Raw genomic sequence first — 26687 nt, 5'->3', positions numbered from 1 at the left:
CTATATCTCTACCAGCAACAGCCTTGAACATTTGACAGCAAAGATACCACATTCCCATCCAAAAGAGTATTACTAGCCACCACAGGGCAAAATAAAGTTAGTGGTACCTCTCCAACTTAGCATTAAAAATAAAAGTCACATCAATTCTTTGCTCTCAATTACTTCATGGGGACTTCAACTAAAAAAGACTATAAAAATTTATATTCTCTTATAATTAGGCCTCTGTATTTCCATCCCTTATTAGGGAAGTGGGCACTGATCCTTAGAAACATGTGTTTTTATTCTCCAAGAAAATTTATATCCCCTTCTTGTATCTTTAAACTGCAAATCCCCCACCACCTCCTACATCTGGACAAATGAATGCAAATATCAGTCATCTTTTAAGATTTGTTTTCATAAAAAAAAAAAAAGCGGTTAAAAAACCCTGTTCAATATAAGCCCAAGCAAACTCATGGATATAATCAATGTAGGCCTGCCTGTTATCATATATTTGTATGCTAGGAATGCCTGGAGACCACAATCAGGATCAGGGCCCCATTCAACCAGGTGCTGTACAGAGCAATAGCTCCAACAAGCTTACAGTCTGAATAGACCAAACAGATGAAGGGTGTGTTGGGGAAAAAGGATGCAACATGTAAGCAAGAGTGATGAGTGGCACACAGTATCTTTGTTCCTTTTTGGGGTGAGGGAGGAGCGAATAATTATAATGTGGAATAGTGTGACTAAAGTGGAGCAGGAGGGAGTAAGTTAAGAAAAGCACAGAATTAGGAATAAGAAGGAAAGGAAGAGCAACACTGAAAAGGGCGAGCATGATATGCATCTAAAGACAGGATTGTTTGAAACATGCTCTTTAAAAGCTCACCACCAAATGATCTCCACACATTTGCTGTACGCGATGAGAAATATTGAAATTAACAGCGTACTACTGTACAGTGCTTCTCAGTGTTTTCTTTCCAGAAAGGAGTTACAATCCATTCAGATCAAATGCTATCTTCCCTCAGGGAGCTACACATTACATTCACAGGGAAAACTGTACAGTGTTAGCACACAATATAAATCTACTCCTCAGAAGGCACAAAGCAAGTGTTTATTTTTTTAATTTGGACCACTTTGAAAGAGATCTTACATATAACATCTGTACATTATCACCTCAAGAATAGACTGTAGGGAACAATAGTTCATTAAGAACGGACAGCTAAATTTCTATGATTCGCTTGAATTCTGAAGTTGCCAAATCCTGATTCTGGAGCAAAAATACCAAGCATGGGACCAAATGTGAACTTGTCAAACATGAGTCTGTCATAGTGAAGACCCTGCATACTCCATGATAAATCTGACCTAAACTTTGCAGCAGAGGACCTGGATTTTGCCTACAGAGCAAACTGTAAATTCCACAGCAGAATAAGATAAAGTAAAAAACTGTAGGGGGAGGGGTTCCTGAACTATATATTAAAATGAACAATACAATATTCCTTGTGTTATTTAATTTGATATTCAATTTAACTGAGAAAGTAAATAAGGAAGTGTTATTTACTCCTTCTCATTACACAAGAACTAGGAGTCACCAAATGAAATTAATAGGCAACAGATTTAAACCACAAAAGGAAGTATTTTTTCCACACAATGCAGTGTCAACCTGTGGAACTCTTTGCCAGAGGATGTTGTGAAGGACAAGACTATAACAGGGTTCAAAAAAGAACTACGTAAGTTCATGGAGGATAGGTCCATCAATGGCTATTAGCCAGGAAGGACACGAATGGTGTCCCTAGCTTCTGTTTGCCAGAAACTGGGAATGGGTGACAGGATGGATCCCTTGATGATTACCTTCTGTTCATTCTGTTCTGTTCATTCCCTCTGGAGCACCTGGCATTGGAAGATAGGATACTGGGCTAGATGGACCTTTGGTCAGACCCAGTATGACAGTTCTTATGTTCTTAATTATACAATGCTCCAAATTTCTTAATTTATACATAGCTGCCAAACTTTGCACTGAAACCACACCTGCATTGTAGAAGTTGCTGGAAAAAGATTTGGAACTTTTGGCACTTCGGAAATTGAGAGAAGCAGTTTATGACTGTGGACTAGAAGCAAACTAGTTCAATGTTTCTGCTAAGACAACCAGCATTAGACTGGTTAAGCTTGCTAACATAGTCATCCTTAAGTTTCAAAGTTAACACACCATTGAGTCTATTGGGGGAGATCACACTTTGGAGCTATTCTTTACAGGCTCAGAAGCCTTGTCCACTCTAAGGAAAGGTGGGCATCAATAACAGAACAGCTGAACTGGTGCTAAACACAGTTTAAATACAAGCATAGATATGGACAAGCAGTTCCAAATGGAATATATCCGCTTGTATGCTTGCGATCAAACAGTGTTCATCCACACCCATTGTTGACACACGCAATGGGTACTTTAACACTGAGTCTCTGTTCACACTGTTCATATTTGGGGTTTTTTCATCACAATGACTAAGAATAAAAATTAATAAAATGAAAGGGCTAGATTCTGTTGCAAATTCCACACCACTGCAGAGAACACAGGGCTCTGGCTATAGCCTTCCCATTATGGGAATTACAGACAGATCCTGCAACAGGATAAGTGGGCAGACCCCTGCTCAGATCCCAACAGCTTTGTAAGGAGTCCACACCCCACAGTTCCACTTGTACGAAATGGTCCTTAGAAAGCAAAGTTCCATTTTACTGCAAAGGTACAGCTAGCTGAAAGCACCCATTAATCTCTGAAAAAATTATTTTTGTAAACTGTCATTATCCTTGCACATAATTAGTAAAGACAGCTAATATTTCATTAATTGCATTGATGTAATTTAATTGCTTTGTTTAGACTAAACAATAAGGAACATTGTGCTTGTTTATCTAAACAGTGATCAACAGGGGTAAGAATTGGTGCAGTGTTCTTTTTCTTTAAATCTAATACACCCCTTCTAGCGTTCAGTCTAGAAAACAGGTTCCACTACTAGTAAAGATTTTTTTTAAATCCACACCTGTTCCCTTTTCTGTAAAGCAGCAGTGTTAAAATCTTGCAAGTGAGCAGAGTTTCTGTGCACGTAACAGTGCATAAACACACACAACAGCAGCAGCAAAACAAGATGCATCATTTTCATTGGAGAGAAGTAAAGACATGTTCTGCTCTTCTCTATTTAAATTTAAAAAAAAAAACAGATTTAATCTGGCAGAACAAAACATCTGCTAAATGTTGTTCTTGAGGTATATTTAATGAAAATTATTACGGGGCAGAGGTTGGTTTTTATTTTGTCTTTTTAATGAAACCTACACTTAGTGTTAAAAAAAAAAAAAAAAAAAAAAAAAAAAAAAAAGCAAAATTTGGAAAAAACCACGCTTGAATTACAGAATTCTCCTGATACACACACCTCTCCCCCAAACCTGCCGACTCTTTACAAGCCATGCTTTTAATTAAGATCTGTTTAGATGAAAATGCATGTGAAACCAACCTAAAAAATAATTCCTCGACCAGACACCTCCCCTCCCCTCTCCCACACTGTACACACAAAAAAACCATTAATTTCTAATTAGATTTTAGCTAGTAAAACTGAGCTCCCATCCAGAGCACATCCACGCCCACCAGTGAATCCCTCAGCTCTGAGAACTACCTCCACCTGGCACCCTCACTTCCCAGCCCTTCTGGGAAGAGTCCTGCACAAATTAAAAATACATTACAGCATTCTACAGCAATGATTCTAAACAGTGTAACACTTCACTACTGGCTGTATGTAGACTATAGCCAGATTCCCTCAAATCTAGCCCCTCATCTATGCCCCATCCATGAAAGGCATCTTGCCCTTGTTAAGGAGAACATTGTACAGTATTCCGCAAGAAGAGCTGCAAACACTGTAGTAACGTTATTTTAAGCTATAGTGGTTTGGGACCGTTACTGCAGAGATACTGTAGTTTGGTTTTTTTAAACGAGACTAGGCTAGAAGATCCTCCCTATATATATATATATATATATACACACACACACACATATATATATATATCCTGCAGAGAGGCCCTTTGCAGTCAAGGATGCAGTCAATACCCCTTAATTGATGGCTCCCTTACAAGAATGATCTTCATAGATTGTGATTTCAGTTTGCAAGGGAGCAAAGCTATGAGAACTGATGCACTTTGCATTTAAACGGACTCAGGAAAGGGCAGCTACCATACATATGAACATACCATATACAAAAAAATTAATCACAGATTAAGATACAGTTTCAACCCAGAAAAACAAATATACTTTTTAGTATCTGCAGGTCCAGATTCTTATGTTGCACTCATCATGGTGGTATACTGATGCCTATATTGCCCCTTTCAGCCCCACCCTAGGGCTTTCCAACACACTATAATAGGTGTCCTACACTGAACCACTTCTGGCCTTGTTGCATTTATTGTTAGGAATGGCACAGCCTAAACCAGTTTTAAAAAATGGTATAGGAAACGTTGGCCCTAAGGTAAAGAGACCTAAACTTAAACGTTCACAGACGGGCACTGCAGGAGAAGGACATGGTGTCCTGCAAGTAACTCAAGAGTCAAAAACATCAACAATTACCTAGCATACTGCAAAGAGCATTTATAACTGATGCCACCACCATCCAAAAATTAAACATGGGGTCTCTGTCTCACCTACAAACTAGTGTAAGGGGCTTTGGGTGGGGTAGGGAGTTAATGCAATGACCCTTCAATGCAGCTGGAATTTATGGTGCAATCATGTGGTGCTTGTAAAGTTTACCCAGCAAAGGTTAGTAGATGGCTTCCCGGCACCTGGTCCCCCACTTCCCTCCCAATCACTTACCTTCATGTCGCTTATGATGGTCTGGAACAGCCCTCCAAGCGCACTACATTCCTTCTCTATCACAGCCTCCATTTTCCCAGCTCGATCACACAAGAGGACACAGACACTGCTGCGATTTCAAAACCCTAAAAAAAAATAATCGCCCCAATCTCCCACCTCTAAACAAAACCTGAGCAGCTCTATAAAAAAAAAGGCAAACCTAAAGGCAGCAGGGAAAATAACTGAAATCCTTATCTATTTTTTTAAAAATCCCAATGTTATTGGTGTCTATTTTCTACATACAGTCCCCCACAACCCCCCCAAAATGTCCTGAGATTTAAAACGAAGCTGCTACTATCCCCCCACACAAGGGCAACAACAAAATCCATCCTTGTGCATAATGGGTCATGCCCACAAGTAGAATCAAACCTGGTATTTCAATCTAAAACAGCATCAGCTGTTTAAAAATACATTTAATGCACCAGATCTGCTGCCTACCAAAAAAAAAGAAAATAACTATTCATTTAAGGCAACAAATCTGATCGCAAAGAAAAGCATTTAATACACCCACGCTACAGCTTGCACTTAAAAAAAAAAGTAAAGCGCGTTTAACAAAACAAATCAAAGGCTTGCCAAAAAAAAATGCCTAATGCATTCAGAGCAACAAATTAATATTTCAATTTTAAAAGCCCAACTGCATTTATTAATGCGCTCGATTGCCTGGTTGCCACGGCGGGAGGGGAGCCAACTACGAATCTAATGTTTCCAGAAAGCCCCAGTGCACGGGATTCAGCGGGTCTTTATTGGCAACCCCACCCCCGCGAGCCACCCGGCCGGCAGAGCTGCCCCCTCTCGTGCCCCTGTGCTGCGCTGTGACTGGCCTCTCACGCGGAACGGCGCAGGCACAGCTCCTCTAGCTCTCCCCGCGAGCGAGCGAGCGAGCGCGCGCCACTGCCCAGGCCCTACTAGCTCACCTCCCCGGGAGCGGGGGCGCGTCACGAGGGCACAGTGCCCGCACCGCCGCTGCTGATTGGCTAAAGGGAGAAGGGGCGGGTGGGGAGAAGGGAGCTGGGGGCTCCAGAGCGCGCACGGGAGTGGGAGCCGGACGCTAGCGAGGGAATGGCAGGGAGGTGCGGGTTCGAGTCCCGACTCTGCCACTGTGGGAATGAATGGTGGGGCTGCGCGTCAGGACTCCGGGGAGACTGGTCCTTCTAGGAAGAGGCAGTACTAGGATCCTGGGTTCTGTTCCCAACTCGGGAGGGGTTGGGGTGCTACTGACTTGCTATGGCTTTGCCCCTCCTGCCCCCAGCCATGAGAGGTGGCATGTGAGAAGATCCTGAGGTACAAAAGGCCTATATCCAGAGGGATTAATGAGCTAACCAAAGTGAGGGTGTGTGGTGTTGCAATCAACAGCGTTTTCTACCCTCTGTCAGGCTGGTGTTTGTACTCCCCACAATCTGCCCCTTCAGTTGCCAAATTGTCATGCAATTTTAAATATAGTGCTCACACCAAAAACCATGCTAGAAGAATATTTTTAAGGTTGTAAAGTCAAGCACGCTAGGAAACGCCAGAATTAAGGCTGTCTGTGCAGGGGTCCTAGGAAAAATTAGTGCAGTACATGATAATTTCATTAAACGTTATCATAATGCACTCAAGCAAGCTGGCCAAATTAATGCTGCACAGGCCCCCTTAATGCTGGCATTTGCTAACTTTAGAGTGCTTGATCTTCTAACCTTAATAATGTTCTTTGAGAGAGAAAGAATGTCTAATGTCCTAGGTTTTTAAAAAAACAAACTGAAAAAATAAATTCTATCATGGGGCATCATGCTGATACTCACATGGTTCATCATTAGGTCTATCGCACAGACTTTTACCAGGTAAGCTAATGGAGTAACTGTTAGCAGTAGTAGACTGTCATCCTCTATGTGGACTAGCACTAGAGGGGGATGGAATGCTTTGTGCTCGGGTTTCATAGATATTTGCTGATAGCAAAGGCATGATGAGATTTGTGAGTCTTGGGTTCCATCCCAGGCACTGTAGAAGACTGTACTCTCCAAGGCACAGCGTCTGCTGCCCATTACTCTCTAACTTAATTCTCTTCTACTCTGTTCCCTCCATTCTCTCCCAGTCTACTTCTGTCTCTTCCCTCTCCCTGATTACTCATCCCAGTCCCATTCTCCTCACATACCTAGTCTCAGTCATCACTCCTTAGGCTTCTCATCCTAGTCATAGTCTCCTTGCCCAGCAAGTCCTGGTCTCACCCCTCTGGGCTCCCACCCCTCCTTGTCCAGCCGGTCCCGGTCCCAGTCCCAGTCCCATTCTCCTTCCCCAGCCAGTCCCAGCTTCCCTTTCTCCCTCCCTCTCTAGTCCCAGTCTCCTTCCCCCAGGCTCCTTGTCCCAATCAAATCCCTATCCCTCACACTTCAGGTGTGGTTCATGTCCCCTCTGCATTTGAATCAGGCAGCTATCTGTTCCACACTGCATGGGCCAAGTGGTGGTTGGGGGAGGGAATTGAGAACACAGGAGAGACTGCCTCCCTGCTCTCCATTCCAAGTCCCAGTTTACAGCACCCCAAAGATGCAATTTAACTTTCTGGGAATTTAACTGCAAAGGTTTTGCAAGTTTCTAATGAGCATGTGCAAACAGCAATTTTTAAATGGCTTATAACTTCCCCAAAGTTGGGCAGACTTTAACAGGGTTGGCAAAAGGCACATCCCTAACACAAAAGCCATTCACCTTCAAAAGCATGAAGGTGCTAGACATGTTCAAAGAAAAAGTTACCAATTTTTTTTAACATGGGCAATTTGATAATAATATCCTTGTTACTGAAAACAGCTTAACCATTTTGGCTGAAATTCGCACCCTCCTTCCCCCAAGACAAATCAGCCTCAGGCAGATGCCTGGCATAGAAAATTTCAGCCCAAACAGTTAGAAGTTATAAGCAACTGAAAACAACATTTTATAATTGAAAGTGTAGAACAACCTTAACAATAGGTGGTGCATGTGCGTATTATCCCATAAATGGGGCCCAACCAAATTCACGTTCCATTTTGGTCAATTTTCCAGTTACAGGCTTTCAAAAATCTTAAATTTCACGGTTTCAGATATTTATATCTGAAATTTCATGGTGTTGTAACCATGGGGGTCCCAACAAAAAAGGGGACCATGGAGGGTTCCAAGGCTATTTTAAGGGGGGTTGCAGTATTGCCACCTTTACTTCTGTGCTGCTGCTGACAGTGGTGCTGCCTTCAGAGCTGGGCTCCCAGCCAGCAGCTGCGGGGCTACCTGCATTCGGGGGAGGTTCCTGGAGATGGGTCTGACCGAGCCCCAGGAGTGGCCTCTGCAGGGGAAGAGGAAGTCCCCTTCCTCCCCAGCTCAGCTGGGACTAGCATCTGGAGATCCGCACCCAGTAAGAGGTCCCAGTCCTGCTCCTCCCCTACCCTAGCCAGATTTCACAGGGGAGATCAGATTTCACAGTCCATGATGCATTTTTCATGGCTGTGAATTTCATAGGGCCCTACCCAGATGTAAGCGGGGGAACAGTCCTGCTATTGTGGGGAACTTTCCTGACTTCTGCACTACCCCGGTGAAGTGGGCTAGCGAAAGGATCTGAGTCCTCGTTCCCACTTCCTTTACCCAGAGGCCTCCTTGCCCTTGAGGACTCCCCTTCCACCCTCCTGTCTGGCAGAGTCCTCGTAACCCCAACAAGGCAGGGCCCAGGATTCCTTGGGGGCTCGACCCCCAACCCTGCTGTGGTCACCTAGGACAGGGGCTAGGGTGTCCCCACTCCGGGGTACTCTCTCTGCACTGGGCACTTCTCTGACCCACTGACCATTACATACAAGTTAAAGCAAATGCAAGTTATTTAATCAACAATTAATTTTAAAAAGAATAAGGGAAAATAGGAAAGGTTAAAGGAAACACATCACCCCGCTCTGTGGCAGGGAACATCACAAACAGTGTCTCTGGAATGTCAGGGCAGTTCACAGTCTGTTCCTTGTGAGTTCCAGGCCTTCTTCTCAGGCTCTGGCTGTGCTGCAGGGATGCTATGGGTTGGACACTCGCTCTGGTGGTGGCCACACGCTCTCAGGCTCTAAGTGGTAGGACCCTTCTTCTCAGTGTTGCCCCCGCCCTGTCAGGGTTATGATCCAAGCCTGGCCTGCAGAGCCTCTTGGCTGAGCCGTCTCCCTGTGCTAGGCCCGCTGCCCAGGGTCCCCCTCGGTCTCCCCAGCTGCTCACCACACCCAGCTCCAGACTGCTCCAGCCCCAGCTCCACCACTCTGCCTCTGCTGCTCTGCCTCCAGCTCCCTGGGCTGCTTCTTTGGCCCCTCTACTTCTGGTTGCTACAGCTCTGCTCCCAGGACAGGTCTCCTTTGGAGGCTGCTTCCGTGATTCTGTTACCAGCACTGACCTGCTTCCTGTGCTGCTTTTCTGGCCCCTCTGACTCTGGTTGCTGCAGCTCAGCTCCCAGGACAGGGTCTGCTCTCTCTGGGCTGTGCCTCTAGCTTTGGGGCTGCAGCTCTGCTCCCAGCACAGGGTCTGCTCTCTCTGGGCTGCTTTTCTGGTCCCTCTGGCTCTGGCACAGCTCTGCTCCCCAGCTCAGCTTGCGCCCCTGCTTTCTCCTTAGCTCAGCCCCACACTATCTGACCCAGGCAAATCCAGCTCACACAGAGGACAGGACCTCCCTGGCTTCCTGACTCCCTGATTAGCCTGCCCGCCGTGTCATTCAGGCTGACCTGGAGCATTGGCCTCAGTCTCAGGGTCCTAGTTTCCCATAGACTCTTCCCACTTTAGTACTGGGAGCTAGCCAACCAAAACACCCCCACTGAATGTTAGTAAGGGGGCAACAGTCCCCTTACACATAAATCCAGAAATGTAGTAATCCTTATTGTTAAGGTTGATAGTCTGAGCATTTATATCAAATAAAAATACTTCTCTCAAAACACCAACATTTGGTCTATTAAAATTTCATCCAGTTCAAAAGCTTTCTACAGTGAGGCCCCAAATCTGCAAAGAATTATGATTGTGCTTGATTTTATGCACTATGACCCCAGTCCTGCAAGCACTTACACATTTGCTTAGTAAAGGTAAGTATTTGCAGGATCAGGCAGGGCCATAGCGGCATCACATTGAAATTCGTGGGAATAGTCACAATGTGGAAACTTAATCCTGTGCTCAAGTACTTTCAAGACTGGGGCACGGGGTTCCTACTGTTGCTATCCCTGGTGGAGCTGCACTGGTGGGATATTAGACTGAATTATTGCACAACTTAATAAGCTCCCAGATGAGGATCAGGAAAATATAAGTGAAAAATAATATGCCCTGCACCTTGCATAAGTACTCTCACTCTTTTGCTCTCTGTATTATTAATGTATATATGTATATATGTGATGGGTTACTTTATTTACATTAATTTAGTGCTAGTGAAAAGTGCCAGAGTGATCCTCACTCTCAATAAAGCCAGCGCAGCACACCCATTAGCGCAATAGTCCCCAAACTGTGGGGAGCATGGAGGAATGTTTGGGGGGCCTGGCAGGCCCAGGCCAGCCCCCAAAGGGGGTGGGGAGGGAGTGCCACCCAGCCTCACTCTGCTCCCAGCTCTGCCATGGCTCTGGCCCCAGCCGCGGCCCCTGACCACAGTCCGGCTCCCAGCCACAGTCCTGGCCCAGCTCCTGGGGGCGGGGGAAGTCAGACAGATTACACTAAGGTAATGGGAGGCACCACATAAGTTTGGGAACCACTGCATTAGTGGAAGACACTCTCACTGCTCTCTGCCAGATAGTCTTAGCTGTGCCCTGGACGGACACCTCCTGGTCTGAAAGAGTAGTTCAGTCTCCACGGCTTATTAAATCCTAGCTGCTTCTAAAGAGAATTCTGACTAGTGCCCATTCTGGCAGTAGTGTGTGATGTGGGCACCTGCCTGATACGAATTGGACTGTGAACACCAACTTATTTCCCATAACCAACCAAACAGCCTTCACATGGGATAGATTTGAATCAGCAACTTAGAGATGAAGGTTTGTATCACATTATCATTCCCTTCAGTCACTCAGTCTATGGGATGGACATTCTTTTACCGTAGGTAATATTTAGTATCTCCTCCTTTTGTTGAGTCAGTATTTCTGATGTGAAAGGTTTGCAATAATAAAAGCTACATCATACCATATGTGTATGGGACAGGATAGAGGTGAATCTTGTTCTAAATAGAAAGGACAGTGGAAGGAGATGTTTCAGTCAATTCCTTGAAGATTGCATTACTTTGGTCATTTTTTAGATATATAAGCTGGTGTATCACTGTAGTGTAGACTCGTAGAATCCTAAATTATAAGGCCATAAGGGACCACCATGATCATCTAGTCAGATCTCCTGCACATTGCAGGCCACAGAATCTCACTCCCCCACTCCAGCAACAGGCCCATAATCTCTGGCTGAGTTACTGAAGTTCTCAAATCTTGATTTAAAGACTTCAAGTTACAAAGAATCCACCATTTACTCTAGTTCAGCGGTTCCCAAACTGTGTGTCGGGACCCCAAAGTGGGTGGCTGCCCCATTTTTGTGGGGTCGTCAGGGCTGGCATTAGATTTGCTGGGGTCTGGGGCCAAAGCCGAAGCCTGAGCCTCACTGCCCAGAGCTGAAGCCCAAGCCCCACTGCCCGGAGCCAAAGCCGAAATCCAAGGACTTCAGCCCTTGATGGCAGCAGGGTTAGAGGCCCCCTGCCTGGGATTGAAGCCACTGGGCTTCGACTTTTGACCCCTCCCCCCCCCCCAGGGTGGTGGGGCTCAGGCTTTGGCTCCCCCGCCTGGGATGGTGGAGCTCAGGCAAGCTCAGGCTTCGGTCCCCACTCCTCCTGGGATTGTGTAGTAATTTTTGTTGTCAGAAGAGGGTCGCGGTTCAATGAACTGCTCTAGTTCAGACCAACAAGTGACCTGTGCCCCACTCTGCAGAGGGAGGCAAAAAAAACCTCAGGGTCTCTGCCAGTCTGAATCTGGGGAAAAATTCTTTCCTGACCCCAATAGGCACTAAATTTCTAATCTGCCAGGGGGTGCTCCCCCATGGCTCCACCCAGGCTCTGCCCCCACTGCACCCGTTCCCCCAATTCCCCACCCTCGCCCTGCTTCTCCCCCCCCCCCCTTCTTCACCGTCTTTTCCTGCCCTGCCTCTTCCCATCCCAGGTCCACCTCCTCCCCCAAACGCGCCATGCCCTCGCTCCTCCCTCCTCCCTCACAGTACCTCCTGATGCAACGAAACAGCTAATCCATGGCAGGTGGTAGGCGCTAGGAGGGAGAGGGAGGTGCTGATCGGCAGGGCCCGCCGGTGGCCAGGAGGTGCTGGGCAAGGGGGAGGCATTGATAGGGGGGCTGCCAGTGAGTGCTAAGCACCCACCATTTTTTTCCCATGGGTGCTCCAGGCCCGGAGCACCCACGCAATCGGCGCCTATGCTGACCCCAAATATGGCAATCAATTAGACCCTGAGCATATGGGCAACACCCATCAGCCAGACACCTGGAAAAGAATTCTCTGGAGTAGCTCAGAGTCCTCCCAGCTAGTGTCCCATCTCAGACCATTGGAGATATTTGTTAATAACAGTCATAGATGGCCCATATGCTATCATAGGCAACTTCATCGTACCATCTCCTCCATAAAGTTAACAAGCTCAGTCTTGAAACAAGTTACAGTAGAACCTCAGAGTTACAAACACCTCGGGACTGGAGGTTGTTCATAACTCTGAAATGTTTGTAACTGTGAACAAAATGTTATGGTTGGTCTTTCAAAAGTTTACAACTGAACATTGATTTTACTATGCAGAAGAAAAATGCTGCTTTTAGCCAACGTAATTAAAATGAAACAAGCACAGAAACAGTTTCCTTACTCTTGTCAAATCTTTTCATTTAAACTTTCCCCTTATTTTTTTAGTAGTTTACATTTAACACGGTACTGTATTTGCCGCTTTTTTTTTTGGTCTCTCCTGCTGTTTGATTGCGTACTTCTGGTTCCAAAGGAGGTGTGTGGTTGACCGGTCAGTTCTTAACTCTGGTGTTCATAACTCTAAGGTTCTACTGTAGTTTTTTTGCCCCCATTACTCCACTTGGAAGGCTGTTTCAGAACTTCATTCCTCTGATGGTTAGAAACCTTCATCTAATTTCAATCCTAAACTTATTGATGGCCAGTTTATATCCATTTGTTCTTGTGCCAACGTTGGCCCTTAACTTTAATAACTCCTCTCCCTCCTTGGTGTTTTTCCCTCTGATATATTTATAGAGAGCAATCATATTCTCCCCTCAGCTTTCGTTTGGGTAGGCAAACAAGCCAAGTTCCTTAAGTCTCCTCTCATAAGGCAGGTTCTCTATTCCTCTGATCATCTTAGTGGCCCTTTTCTGCACCTCTTCCAGTCTGAATTCATCTTTCTTAAGCATGGAAGACCAGAATTGAAAACAATACTACAGTGAACTACAGCGAGGCCTCACCAGTGCCTTGTAGACTGGTAATAATACTTCCCTGTCTCTACTGGAAGTACCTCACTTAATGCATACTAGGATTCCATTAGCCTTTCACATGGCTGTATCATATTGGCAGCTCACAGTATCCTGTGATCAACCAATACACCCAGGTCTGTCTCCTCCTCTGTTACTTTCAACTGGTAAATCCCCAGTTTATAGCAAAAATTCTTGTTGTTAGTCCCTGAGTTAATGACCTTGCACTTTGCACTATTAAATTTCATCCCATTTCTAAAACTCCAGTTTTCAAGGTCATCCAGATCTTCTGGTTTGATATTCTGGTCCTCCTCCATATTGGCAATACCTCCTAACTTTGTGTCATCTGCAAATTTTATTAGCATATTCCCACTCATTGTGCCAAGGTCATTAAAGAAAATGTTAAATAAGATTTGTCCCAAGACGGATCCTTGAGGTACTCCACTACTAACCTCCCTCCAGCCTGACAGTTCACCTTTCAGTATGACCCGTTGCAGTCTCCGCTTCAACCAGTTCCCTACCTACCTCTAGATTCTTGTATTAATCTCCATCTTGCCCAATTTAATTAATAATTTCCTATGTGGAACTATACTGAATGTTTTACTAAAACATTTAATGGGTAGATTAGATCTACTGCATTTCATTTGTCTAGAAAATCAGTTATCTTCTGAAAGAAAGATCAGGCTGGTCTAGCATGATCTACTTTTTGTAAAACCATGTTTTATTTTATCCCAAATACCATTTGCCTCTATGTCTTTAATAACTTTATTTCAAAATTTGTTCTAAGACCTTGCACACAAGTGAGGTCAAACTAAAGGGCCTATAATTAGCTGGATCACTTTTTTTTTTCTCTTTCTTAAATACAGGTACTATATTTGCAGTTCTCCAGTCATAGGGTATGACCTCAAGTTTATGGATTCATCAAAAATCTTTCCTATTGGACTAACAATTTAATATTCCAATTCCTTTAATATTCTGGGATGGAGATTATCCAGCACTCCTGATCTGCTCCCATTAGGGTGTTTAAGTTTGGCTTCCACCTGAGATGTGGTAATTTCTACTTCCATTTCCTTGTTCCCATTATCCACCCTGTCACTGCCCCCAAGCTCCTTATTACCCTTATTAAGAACTGAGGCAAAGTATTCATTTAGGTGTTGAGCCATACCTGGATTATCGTTAATCCCCATCCTCACTGCTTAGCAGACCCACTTCTTCTTTTCCTTGTTTTCTGTTTACTAATATGGCTAAAGAACCTTTTACTATTGGTTTTAATTTCCTTTACAAGGTCCAACTCTGCCTGGCTTTTGGCAGTTCTCACTTTATCCCTACACTTTCTGACCTTCAAGAAGTAGCTTTTCTTGTTGATCCATCCCTTCTTCCATTCCTTGTAGGCTTTCTGCTTTCTCTTAATACCTGTTTGAGATGCCAGTTCATCCAGTTTGGTCTGCAACCTTTCCATTTGAGTTTTCACCTTTGCTTGGGATGCACCCTTCAGATTGCTTCTGCAACTTTGATTTAAAGTAATTCCAAGCCTCCTCCACATTCAGACTCTTGAGTTCGTCAGTCCAGTCCACCTCCCTAATTAATTCCCTTAATTATTTAAAGTTTGCTCTTTTGAAATCAAGCACCTTAGTTGCAGATCTATTTTTGTTTATCCTTTAATTGAATTTAAACTGGATTAACTCATGATCACTCGAACTCAAGTTTCTCCTCTACACCCAGTCCCACTATGAGCTCGCTACTTACTAATACTAAATCTAAAATGGCATCACCTCTTGTTGGTTCAGTGACTATTCGGTGAAGAAATCTGTTAGCTTTCACACCCAGGAATATCTAGGTCCTACCATTATTAGTAGGGCTACGTACACACTACAACTTAAGTCGGTATAAGTTATGTCGCTTAGGGGTGAGAATAAGCCACCCTGCTGAGCAACATAAGTTACACCGACATAAGTGCCGGTGTGGACAGCGCTATGTTGGCGGGAGAGCTTCTCCCACTGACATAGCTACCACCACATGCGGGAGCTGGAGTAATTAAGTCAACAGGAGAGCTCTCTTCTGTCGGCTTAGAGCAGTGTTTCCCAAACTTGGAACACCGCTTGTTCAGGGAAAACCCCTGGCGGGCCAGCCGGTTTGTTTACCTGCCGCATCTGCAGGTTCAGCCGATCACGACTCCCACTGGCCGCGGTTTGCTGTGCCCGAATTTCCTGTGGAACAGATACTCTGAATTTCTGTCAGCACTAGCCTTTTCCCTTGGAATGCTGAATCCAAATGGTGGTTTAAAGCATAACTAAAAATGAGTTTGGTGGTGTCATAATCTAGGGGTAGCCATCTCTCACAGTATTTCCGGAATCATTCTTATTTAGTTATGGGAAACCACTTCTGCAAGCATTGATTGCAACACATAATTACATCCAAAGTCTATTTCAGAACTAATGAAACATCATTACATTGCAGCATTGGATCACCAAGTGCTGACATTATCATGAAACACGTTGGATAGCGACATGCCACCAGGACATCACAATATCATAATGGCTGAGTGTGTCTATTAGACAACGCTCAAAAAGGCGAGAACCCTAAAATTTGTCAGCATCACAATACCACCACACATGCTGGCACGCTTCAACACATTTGGCAGTCCACTGATAAGAGGCCTATTCTGCTGAAACTGCAGGGCTGCTCCTGGTCAAGAATGAAGTTATATTGTCAGAGATATGTAAGGAACTCTGGACAATGTCTGTTGTCACTGTACTTGGTTTGAGTCAGTGCTACTAGTCCTCTTGAATTCCATTGTCAGCTCTGCCTCTGACTTGCCACATGACCGTGGGAAAATCTCTTCATCTCCTTGTGCCTCAGATTCTCCATCTGTAAAATAGGGATATGATATTTGCCCAGGATTGCAAACACTGAGATATACTAATGAAAATTATTGTAAGTGAAAAATATTATTGCAATTAAAAATATTAATTATTTCATCAGTATCCCCTAAAGTGTTTAACTGCAGCAGTGATTTTGACCCTGATCCTAAAAACATTTAACCACGTATGTAACTGTACTCATGTGAGTAGTCCCATTGAAGTCTAGACTCTAGATTACACGTGTTTGAATCGTTTTCACGATCAGGGTTATAGTCTGACCAATAGTTACAAAAAATGGTTATTCACCTTTAAATTACAGTGTTGCTAATTCCATGTAATGTTGTTCCCCAGGAAAAAATTGCTCCATCCATGATACAAAGCAGGAGGAACCTGCACCTCCAGGTGGCTGATGGTTCAGAAAGTAGATGTGGTTAAATATGATAGCCAAAGGGTGTAATGATTAATTGAGATATCTCGTTAAGAAATTGATGCCATTCATATTTTAACACTCTATTACTTTTCTATAGAGTCTTTCATCCTCAAGCTTTCCTAAAACACTTATGTAAGCTTAACAAACAATCACACACATTTCTCCTTATATTCCCAGTATTCTTAGGAGAAGAGCATAATAGCTATTGTTTTCCCAATCTGTCTCTCCCTAAAGCCGTCTGATAGGCCTTTGCATTTCAATGAAGTTAAAAGGAAGGTCCATATTTTTCTCCATGTGGACTCAGTACTGACTCCGGAGAAAGTGCCACCTCCTAAATCCCCAACATCACTTCCTACATCCTCAAGCTGTTCCTTGGAGATGAAATATCCCAGAGCCAACCTGGTACAACCCTGCTTGGCTTTTCAGAGCTGGTGGGATCAGGGTATAAGGGCTAATTGGATGAGAATGTAAGATGGCTGGCAGCATTGCTGAAAAGGGGACAAAAGAAATAGGAGAAAAACAGAACAAAAATCAGTAGCAGACTTTTGAAAGCCTGGGATCTGGACTGCAATATAAATATTAAATAATAATTGCTCCTTAGCACTAGTGAAGGATTTAGGTTATTTGTAAGTTACATAAATTATTGATTGTCATATCTGCAGCTGGGAAGCAGGTGAGGTGGAAATTTCACATTTTCCTGAAACAGGTGTTTTCAATCTGGTTCCTAAACCACCAGTGTCAACCCAGAAATGGTGCATTTGTGGTTTACCACAATTATTTTTGTGCTTTCTTTGTGTTTCTCTCCCACCCCCTTATTCCCAAGTGCCATTTCAGTTCAAATATCTCTGCAGTAGTTTGAATTTAGTGCTTGTAGGCAAAGTAACTGAGCTGCTGTTCCTACATAGAAGGGTTTATTTCTGTGCAGCAACTCTGTCTAAAGACTACCCACAGGCAACAACTCCACAGTAAAATACCTATGTACTGCATCAGCCCCGCTTTTAGTTATAAACTTTTAAATACATTATATTGATGAAAAGTACAGTCTCAGCAAAATCAAACACAGTATGTCATTCAACCAGAGCACATCAAGGCTGATCCTCTCATTTCTAAATGGTATAAATTAATCAGGATTCTACTTCTAACCCTTCTCCCTACTAAAAAGACAGCAAAAATATTGCTGTTTGTGAGTAATAAAAGATCAGACTTTGGGTTTTTTTGCATTATCAGGAACTGTATTACATAAGAATGGCCATGCTGGGTCAGACCAATGGTCCATCTAGCCCAGTATCCTGTCTTCCAACAGTGGCTAATGCCAGGTGCTTCAAGGAGAATGAACAGAACAGGTAATCATCAAGTGATCCTAATCAGCTATTGGCTATTTTTATTTTACATCAGTGGAAATTAAATTGTTGCTTCCCAAGATTCTTCTTAGGCTGACAGATTTAGAAAATGGGCCCAGGCCTGCAGCACATTTTCAAGCAAAACTCCCATTATTCTCAATGGGAGTTTTGCCTGAGTAAGGACTGCAAGTTGGGCCTCTAGAAACAGCTGTTACGTATTCCCAGACCTGTACAATCATGACGTATTTGTTTCCCATTAAACAATTCATTGTATCTCATCTATCAGAAAACAAAACAGGTTCAAAAAGACTTGTGTGTGTTATTTATTAAAAATAAGGGGGGAAAACCAAACTCTGGTCATGGGAAATTTGCAAAGTGAGAAAAATAAAAAAGGGAGCTGCGGGAAGCAGCGGCCAGCTTATCCCTGGGGCCCTCAGCTCCCGTTGGCCAGGAATGGTGAACCGCAGCCACTGGGAGCTGCGGGGGGCTGTGCCTGCCGATGGTCAACGACAGCAAAATGTCTTGTAGCCCGCAATCGGATTACCCTGATGGGCCGCATGCGGCCCACAGGCGGCAGGCTGCCCACCATTGCATTAAACACTTAAGTAGTTCCAGACTACACATGTGCTTAAAGTTAGGCACCCTGCAGAAGAGGTGCCTGTGATGGGTGTCACTTTCCCAAACAGTCAGCCAAACAGTGTTCTTTTTTCAAGCAATATTGATATTTTCTTTTTAAATGATGACTTTACTTCTCCAATACATCTATCAGTCGAGCACTTTTCATACAACCTCTTCTTCCTCTTCAACCTCTGGATGCCATTTCCTACAAACACTGATTATTTGGGATGATATCAGCTTGAACTGAATTTCTTCTGTACTTCTCAGCAGGCAACAATTTTTAGAAGGTCATTTTTCCTTTACAGCTGCCTTAATTGTTTCTAGAGCTCTCTTTTGTGACCCATATTTATTGGTATGCACTGAAATTAACATGTTCATCCACAACTGTACCTCGTGATGTGAAGCATTATAGAATGCTTCCTCCTCTAAAGAGAGGGCTTTATTCTCCAGGCCTGTAAATCCAGCACCTTTCATGAGCATTACATTCATATGGAAACAGTTTAGAAAAAAAATAGGTGAATGTATTTCTGTGGGCAGAAATCCAGCTATACTATACATGCAATACAAATAATAATAATTAATATGCATAATTTTGGACTAAACAGGGTTATACTTTTTTTTAAGCTGATTAAAACACATGGATCATGAACCCTTTTCTACAAAGCTATACACTTAAGATGTCAATAGGACAGATTGTTATCCATAAGTTACACCTGACAATTCAAGTAGATGTTCTACAGCAAATTCTACAAGAGAAAGCATTTGTAAGTAAATAAGGTCAGACCATGAGTCTGCTAGTACATAGCTTCTACAACAAAAGCGACAATAGAAACACTTTGGAATTAAATAACAGGAGCCTTTCCAAAGAGATATGGAAGATGGACAAAAGAAAAATCTATTCTAGTTAGGCAAATAACACGGGCAGTCCAGCAAGTAGTGGAATTTGGGACCCAAACTAAAGAGAACTGACATGGGGACATTCTTCAGGGAAAGAGAAGTATAGCAATGAATGGTGCTATTGTGGGACTGCTTTAATTAATTTTTGTAATGAAGCCAAAGTACTAATTTACCACATCCCAAAACTAAATAGGAAAGGTTATTCCCATAATTTCAGAGGTGGAGAAGAAAATCTAGTTGTCAAGCAGCCAGTTTTCACTCATTATTGCAACTTGACTGTTGCATTACTTTGACTGTTGTAGTACTTTGAACTGTTGACTTTTGACATTACTTGACTGTTGTATTACTTTGAAAGGTACCGAATGCTAAAATAATGAATAATGTAAGTTTAGTGTTTTCTCTCTCCTCCCCAATTATAGTTTCATAGAAATCATAGAAATGTAGAGCTAGAAAGGTCGTCAAGAAGTCTTCAATTCCAGCCTCCTGCACTGAGGCAGGACCAAATAAACCTAGGCCATCCCTGACAGGTATTTGTCCAACCTGTTCTTAGAAACCTCCAGTGATGATTAGCTAAGATTTGTATCAGCTGATGTCTGTATACCATGAAGACAAAAAAAAAAAAATGACTAGCCCATGAGATTCCAAACCAATCCTTTTTCTCCATCCGATTCGACATGAACAAATCTGAACAGTAATTCTGGGTTGTCTTCCCATCAGGAGTAGTGCTGGACTATATCCATTAGCTGCTTGGTGTTGATCTGTAATTCAGAAGAGCAAGGAATAGATCTTCTTACTGTAGGATTTTCTTGGCTGGCTGTACAGCTCTCTCAGCCTCTTCATTAGCTTGTGGGTAATGTGGGCTGATAGTAATATGATCAAGATAATTTTTGAATGACTTAAATTCTGCTGCAGTGAATTGTGGTTTGTTGTCTGTCACTAGTTGTTCTGGAATACTAAAGAGAGCAAGAGTGCACTTCAGTTCTCAATAACACTGTGACATGGTATGTCTCTCAAGTACATTTTTTCCGTATCCCTGGAAAAATAGTCCATTATGATCAGATAATGATGTCCTCAGAATTTGCATAAATCTGCAGCTAGTCTCTTCCAAGGTCTGTCTGGTAGAGGTTTTGTTATTAAAGATTGTTTGTGTTGTATTGGTTTGTTAGTTCTGCAGTGTTCACATGCGGATACTTCATTCTTTTAAGTCCTTGCTGCTGCCTGGCCACCACACTGATCAATCGGCCTGTTCACAGGATTTAGTTAATCCTTGATGCACCATAGAGACTAACAAATTTAGCTGTAGCTTTCGTGAGCTACAGCTCACTTCATCGGATGCATTCATCGGATGCGAAAGCTTATGCTCAAATAAATTTGTTGGTCTCTAAGGTGCCACAAGTACTCCTGTTCTTTTTGAAAATACAGACTAACACGGCTGCTACTCTGAAAATTAATCCTTGATATCCTTCATAGATTAGGTTTAGGATTTCTTCTCTCAATTCGTGTGGAAATATGATACAATTGCATTTAATCATTAGTCCATTTGACTTGCTTAATTGTCCACAAACCGCAAAGTAGTCTGTTGTCCAGGGGTGGGCAAACTTTTTGGCCCGAGGGCTACATCTGGGTATGGAAATTGCATGGTTGGCCATGAATGCTCACAAAATTGGGGTTGGAGTGCAGGAGGGAGTGAGGGCTCTGGCTGGGAGTGCAGGCTTTGGGGTGGGGCAGAAATGAGGAATTCAGAGTGCAGGAGGAGGCTCCAGGCTGAGGCAGGGGGTTGGGGTGCGGGGGGGGGGGGGGTGAGGGCTCCGGCTGCAGGTGTGGGCTCTGGGGTGGGGCTGGGGGATTTGGGGTGTAGGAGGGTGCTCCAGGCTGGGACTGATTGGTTCGGAGGGCGGGAGAGGGATCAGGGCTGGGGCAGGGGGCTTGGCTCAGGGGTGCGGACTCCAGGTGATGCTTACCTGAAGCAGCTCTCGGAAACAGTGGCATGTCCCCTCTCTGGGACCTATGCGGAGGCATGGCCAGGTGGCTCTGTGCGCTGCCCCGTCCTCAGGCGCCACTTCTGCAGCTCCCATTGGCTGAAGTTCTTGGCCAATGGGAGCTGTGGGGGCGGTGCTTGGGGCGGGGGGCACTGCACAGAACCCCTTGGCTACCCCTAAATGTCGGAGCCAGAGAGGGGACATGCCAGAGAGGCTCCTGCTTCCGGGAGCTGCACGGAACTGTGGCAGGCACGCGCAGAGCGGCTGCCGACCCCGCTTTCCGGCTGGAGCACGGGACCAGGGCAAGCCCCAGGCCCCGCTCCCCAGCAGGACCTCGAAGGCTGGATTAAATCAGCTGGCGGGCCGGATGTAGCCTGCGGGCCATAGTTTGTCCACCCCTGCTCTTGTCACTTCCTTAGTGTCCTTTAGATACTTGGACCAGCTGCCCCAGTGTAAACTTAGAACTTACTGAAATTGCAAGTCTGTGAAGCTTTGCTTTTTGTAGCAGGAGTAGGCTCTTTTCTGACACAGGTCTGTATGTGTCTAAAGCATCCACATACATTTTTACATCATCTTTGAGCTCATGGGTAGTTGAATGTGATGCTAAGATCTGTAACAGAGTGTCTGCTACTACCAGATTTTTCCTGGGCAGGAAAAATCTACCAGGAACATATTTAGCAAGTAGGTTAAATATCGTTAACCTTAGCAATAGATGTTGGCATCTCAGCAGTGGTTGATCCAGGTCTTTTCTGTTGATGAAGGTTACAAGCAGTTTGTCGTCTGTTATCAGTGTAAACAAATCCAGTCCATGCAGATATCTGTAACAGTTCTCAGATGCCCATATGCTTGCCAGGCACTCCTTTTTAATCTGTGCATATCATTTTTCAGCTTCTGTAAGTGTGTGAGAGCAAAATGCAACTGTCTTCCACATAGCACCATGCTGTTGGAACAATGCACCCCTTAGGCCATAACTGTTTGCATCCACGCTGACCCACATTGTGGGTTTGTGCACATTGTGGTACCTAAGAACTGGAGCTGTTGAGATAATTTCTTTTAGTCTTTTAAAGGCAATTTCTTGATTTGGCCCCCATAGCCAAAATGTGCTGGATTTTAACAATTCATTCAGTGGTTTTGTCACTGTAGAAAGGTCTCATAGGTATTGACCAACGTAAGTTACCATCCCCAGCATACATCAGAGTTCTGGTACATTAGGTGGTGCATTCAATTCTTAAATTGCTTGTACTTTCTTAGGGCTAGGACTGATTTCATCTTTGTTTACTGTCTGTTCCAAAAACTCAGTTTGGGGTAGACAGAAAATGCACTTTCCTTGTTTAACTTCAGTCCAGACTGGCTGATTAGGCTTAGAGCTTCATTGAGGATTTTGTTGTTTTTTCATCGAAGATCCATATATCAGAATATCATCCATTAAAACTACAACTGCATTTTTGTTTGTTAACAGTTCTGCCACATTCCTTTGGAAAATTTTAGGTACACTGGTAGCAGGGGTGACGGATTTTTCCTAAAAGTATGTGTGGGGGGGGGAGGGTAGAGGCATGAGGCCCCACCCTTGCCCCTCCTCTTTCCTCTGAGGCCCCGGCCAAGCGGGAAGCTGGAGCTGGGCCAGGGACGCCGGGCCCTTCCACCTGCCTGGGGTGGGGGTGAGGGGCCCAAGAGCAGCCCCCGGCCCATGTCCCTGCCCCCTGTGCCCCCTGCCCAGGGCAGGTGAAGGGTCCGCAGCTCCCGACAGCTGCCCGCATGTCTCTTACACTGACCCAGCTCTGGCTTCTGGCCATTCTAACTGCATGTGATCAAAGACCAACAGCATTCTCAGCCACAGTGTGGTAGCCATGATGCAGCTAGTGAGAAAAGTGCACAAACAAGTAGTATTTGATGATATTTGATTTTTGAAAGGAGATCCAGTACAAATAACCTTAAGAGACCATGCTGAACTAACCATGTAGAACATGGCTACCTCTACTAGACAGACCTTGGAAAAGACTAGCTGCAGATTTATGTAAATTCAGAAGACATCATTACCTGGTCATAATGGACTATTTTCCCAGGTATATAGAAATAAAGTACATTAAAGACATATTATGTTCATAGAATCATAGAATCGTAGGACTGGAAGGGACTTTGAGAGGTCATCTAGTCCAGTCCCCTGCACTCATGGCAGGACTAAGTGTTATCTAGACCATCCCTGACAGGTGTTTGTCTAACTTGCTCTTAAAATATCTCCAATGATGGAGATTCCACAACCTCCTTGGGAAATTTATTCCAGTGCTTAACCACCCTGACAGTTAGGAAGTTTTTCCTAATATCTAACCTAAACCTCTCTTGCTGCAATTTAAGCCCATTGCTTCTTGTCCATCTTTAGAGGTTAAGGAGAATAAATTTTCTCCCTCCTCCTTGTAGAAACCTTTTATATATTTGAAAACTGTTATCATGTCACCTCTCCATCTTCTCTTCTCCAGACTAAACAAACCCAATTTTTTCAATCTTCCCTCATAGGTCATGTTTTCTAGACCTTTAATCATTTTTGTTGCTCTTCTCTGGACTCCTGTTAATACATCCCAGAATGACATTTGCTAATGTTTAGCTTGTAATCTACTATGACCCCCTTTCTGCAATACTCCTTCCTAGGCAGTCATTTCCCATTTTGTATGTGTTCAACTAATGGTTCCTTCCTACGTGGAGTACTTTGCATTTTTGAATTGAAACCGTATTGAATTTCATCCTATTTTCTTCAGACCATTTCACCAGTTTGTCCAGATCATTTTAAATTTTAATCTTATCATCCAAAGCATTTGCAACCCCTCCCAGCTTGGTATCATTCACAAACTTTATAAGTGTACTCTTTATGCCATTATCTAAATCATTGATGAAGATATTAAACAGAACCAGACCCAGAACCGATCCCTGCAGGACCCCACTCAACTTGCCCTTCCAGCTTGACTGTGAACCACTGATAACTAATCTCTGGGAATGGTTTTCCAACCAGTTATGCACCCAACTTATAGTAGATCCACCAAAGTTGTATTTTCCTAGTTTGTTCATGAGAAGGTCATGCAAGACAATATCAAAAGCCTTACTAAAGTCAAGATATACCACATCCACCGCTTCCCCCATCCACAAAACTTGTTACCCTTTCAATGAAAGCTATTAAATTGGTTTGACACTATTTGTTCTTGACAAATCCATGCAGACTATTACTTATCAACTTATTATCTTCTAGGTGTTTGCAATTGATTGCTTAATTATTTGCTCCATTATCTTTCCAGGTACCAAAGTTAAGCTGACTGGTCTGTAGTTCCCCGGGTTGTCTTTATTTCCCTTTTTATAGATGGGCACTATATTTGCCCTTTTCCAGTCCTCTGGAATCTCTCCCATCTTCCATGACTTTTTGAAGATAATTGCTAATGGCTCAGATATCTCCTAAGTCAGCTCTTTGAGTATTCTAGGATGTATTTCATCAGGCCCTGGTGACTTGAAGACATCTAACTTATCTAAGTCATTTTAAGTTGTTTCCCCCCCTAATTTAGCCTCTGATCCTACCTCATTTTCACTGGCATTGACTATGTTAGATGTCCAATCACTGCTAACGTTTTTAATTAAAACAAAAAAGCCATTTCATACTTCTGCCATTTCCACATTTTCTTTTATTGTTTTTCCTCCCTCATTGAGTAATGGGCCTACCATGTCCTTGGTCTTCCTCTTGCTTTTAATGTATTTATAGAATGTTTTCTTGTTACCCTTTATATCCCTAGCTAGTTTAATCTTGTTTTGTGCCTTGGCCTTTCTAATTTTCTCCCTACATACTTATGTTATTTGTTTATATCATACTTTGTAGTTTGACCTAGTTTCCACTTTTTGTTAGGAATTTTTTTTGAGCTTCAGATCATTGAAGATCTCCTGGTTAAGCCAGGGTGTTCTCTTGCCATACTTCCTATATTTCCTATGCAGTGGGGTAGTTTGCTCTTGTGCCTTTAATAATATCTCTCTGAAAAACTGCCAACTCTCTTGAAATGTTTTTCCCCTTAGACTTGCTTCCCATGGGGTCTTACCTACCAACTTCCTGCTTATTCCCCATACTTCTTGCATTAGTATACAGTCATCTAAGATACCGATTTGATTTCCCTCCTATGTTCTCTCTTGTCTCTCCCTTATCCCTGCTATAATAGCCCATGTTCCCTCCAGACTCTGACCCTTCTCCCAGGTCTTCATATTTTGGGTTTACCTGTGGGATTTTGTCACCTGCTCCTGTTGTGCCTAGTTTAAAGCCCTCCTCACTATCCAAATATGCTCTTTCCCTTCCTTGATAGGTGGATCCCATCTCTGCTTAGCAGTCCTTCTTCCTTATTGTTTTGTTATAGTGACATACAACAGCCACAATTCACTGCAGCAGAATTTGTCATTCATAGTAAATATGATTTTGATCATATTACTAGCATCCCACATTACTCACAAACTAATGGAGAGGCTGTACCTAAAGCCAAGAAAATCCTACAGCTGGAAGATCCATTCTTTGCTCTTCAGAGTTACATATCAACACCAATAGCAGCTATTGGATATAGTCCAGCACCTGATAGGAAGACAACTCAGAACTAGTGTTTCAACTTTTAAAAAGAATCTATCTCCAAAATGGCCAGACATGAGGGAGTAGCCACATCAGATGAAAAGGCAAAAAAGGCCTTACAAACACTTTTACAACCGACGTCACTCAGTCAGAGGACTGCTGTGTCTAGAACCTGATGACTGTGTTTATGTCAAACTCGATAGAGAAAAATGATGGACAACTCCAGCTGTCATAAAAAAAAAATAATTCATTGCCCAGATCATATGTGATCCAAATCAACAGAGGAGAATTTAACAGTAACAGTCGACATCTACAGTTTGTTCCTTCGAAAGAACAATCAATAGAGTAAACTCTGCAGATGGCAGTTGTAGAACAAGATGACAACAACTCAAGGATTCCAACCTGACCACAGCCAGTCATTGTAACTAATGGACAGCCAGATGATCAAGTTGTTACATGTTAAGGTTGTGTATTTAGAAAACCAGTATGATTCAGACAGTTAACAAAATTATTCATACTTAACTTTAAAGGGGATCGTGTACATTTTGTAAATGGTAGGCATGTATAACAAAGAGGAAGCTGTAATGGAATGTAAAGTGTATGTAATAGGGAGCTTGGAGGGCTGGGCAGCCTAGTGGTTGGAACAGTTATCTTTCGGCCCCTTGCTTCCCTGGTTGAGTGCCTCAGTCTTTAAGGCAGTGGGGAAAGAGATCTGGGCCCTCC

General features: G+C 43.5%; 1 protein-coding gene across 26 annotated transcripts in view; it reads right to left on the bottom strand.

Moving 5' to 3' along the window:
- Positions 1 to 5785, bottom strand: part of MTSS1 (MTSS I-BAR domain containing 1) — a 175064-nt gene extending 169279 nt beyond the window's left edge. For 10 of the 26 annotated variants that reach the window (XM_027828035.3, XM_037892025.2, XM_043539113.1 and 7 more), the window contains exon 1: positions 4814 to 5754. In XM_027828035.3, the coding sequence (XP_027683836.2) occupies positions 4814 to 4885 (72 nt within the window). In that variant the 5' untranslated portion in view covers positions 4886 to 5754. Of the gene's footprint in view, positions 1 to 4813 lie in introns of all 26 variants that reach the window. The other 16 variants (XM_043539114.1, XM_027828046.3, XM_043539120.1 and 13 more) reach the window with 5 other exon arrangements.
- Positions 5786 to 26687: the final 20902 nt, after the last annotated feature.

Source organism: Chelonia mydas, chromosome 2, assembly GCF_015237465.2.
Source record: "Chelonia mydas isolate rCheMyd1 chromosome 2, rCheMyd1.pri.v2, whole genome shotgun sequence".
Lineage (NCBI taxonomy): Eukaryota > Metazoa > Chordata > Testudines > Cheloniidae > Chelonia > Chelonia mydas.
This window is presented reverse-complemented; position numbering and strand designations above follow the sequence as displayed.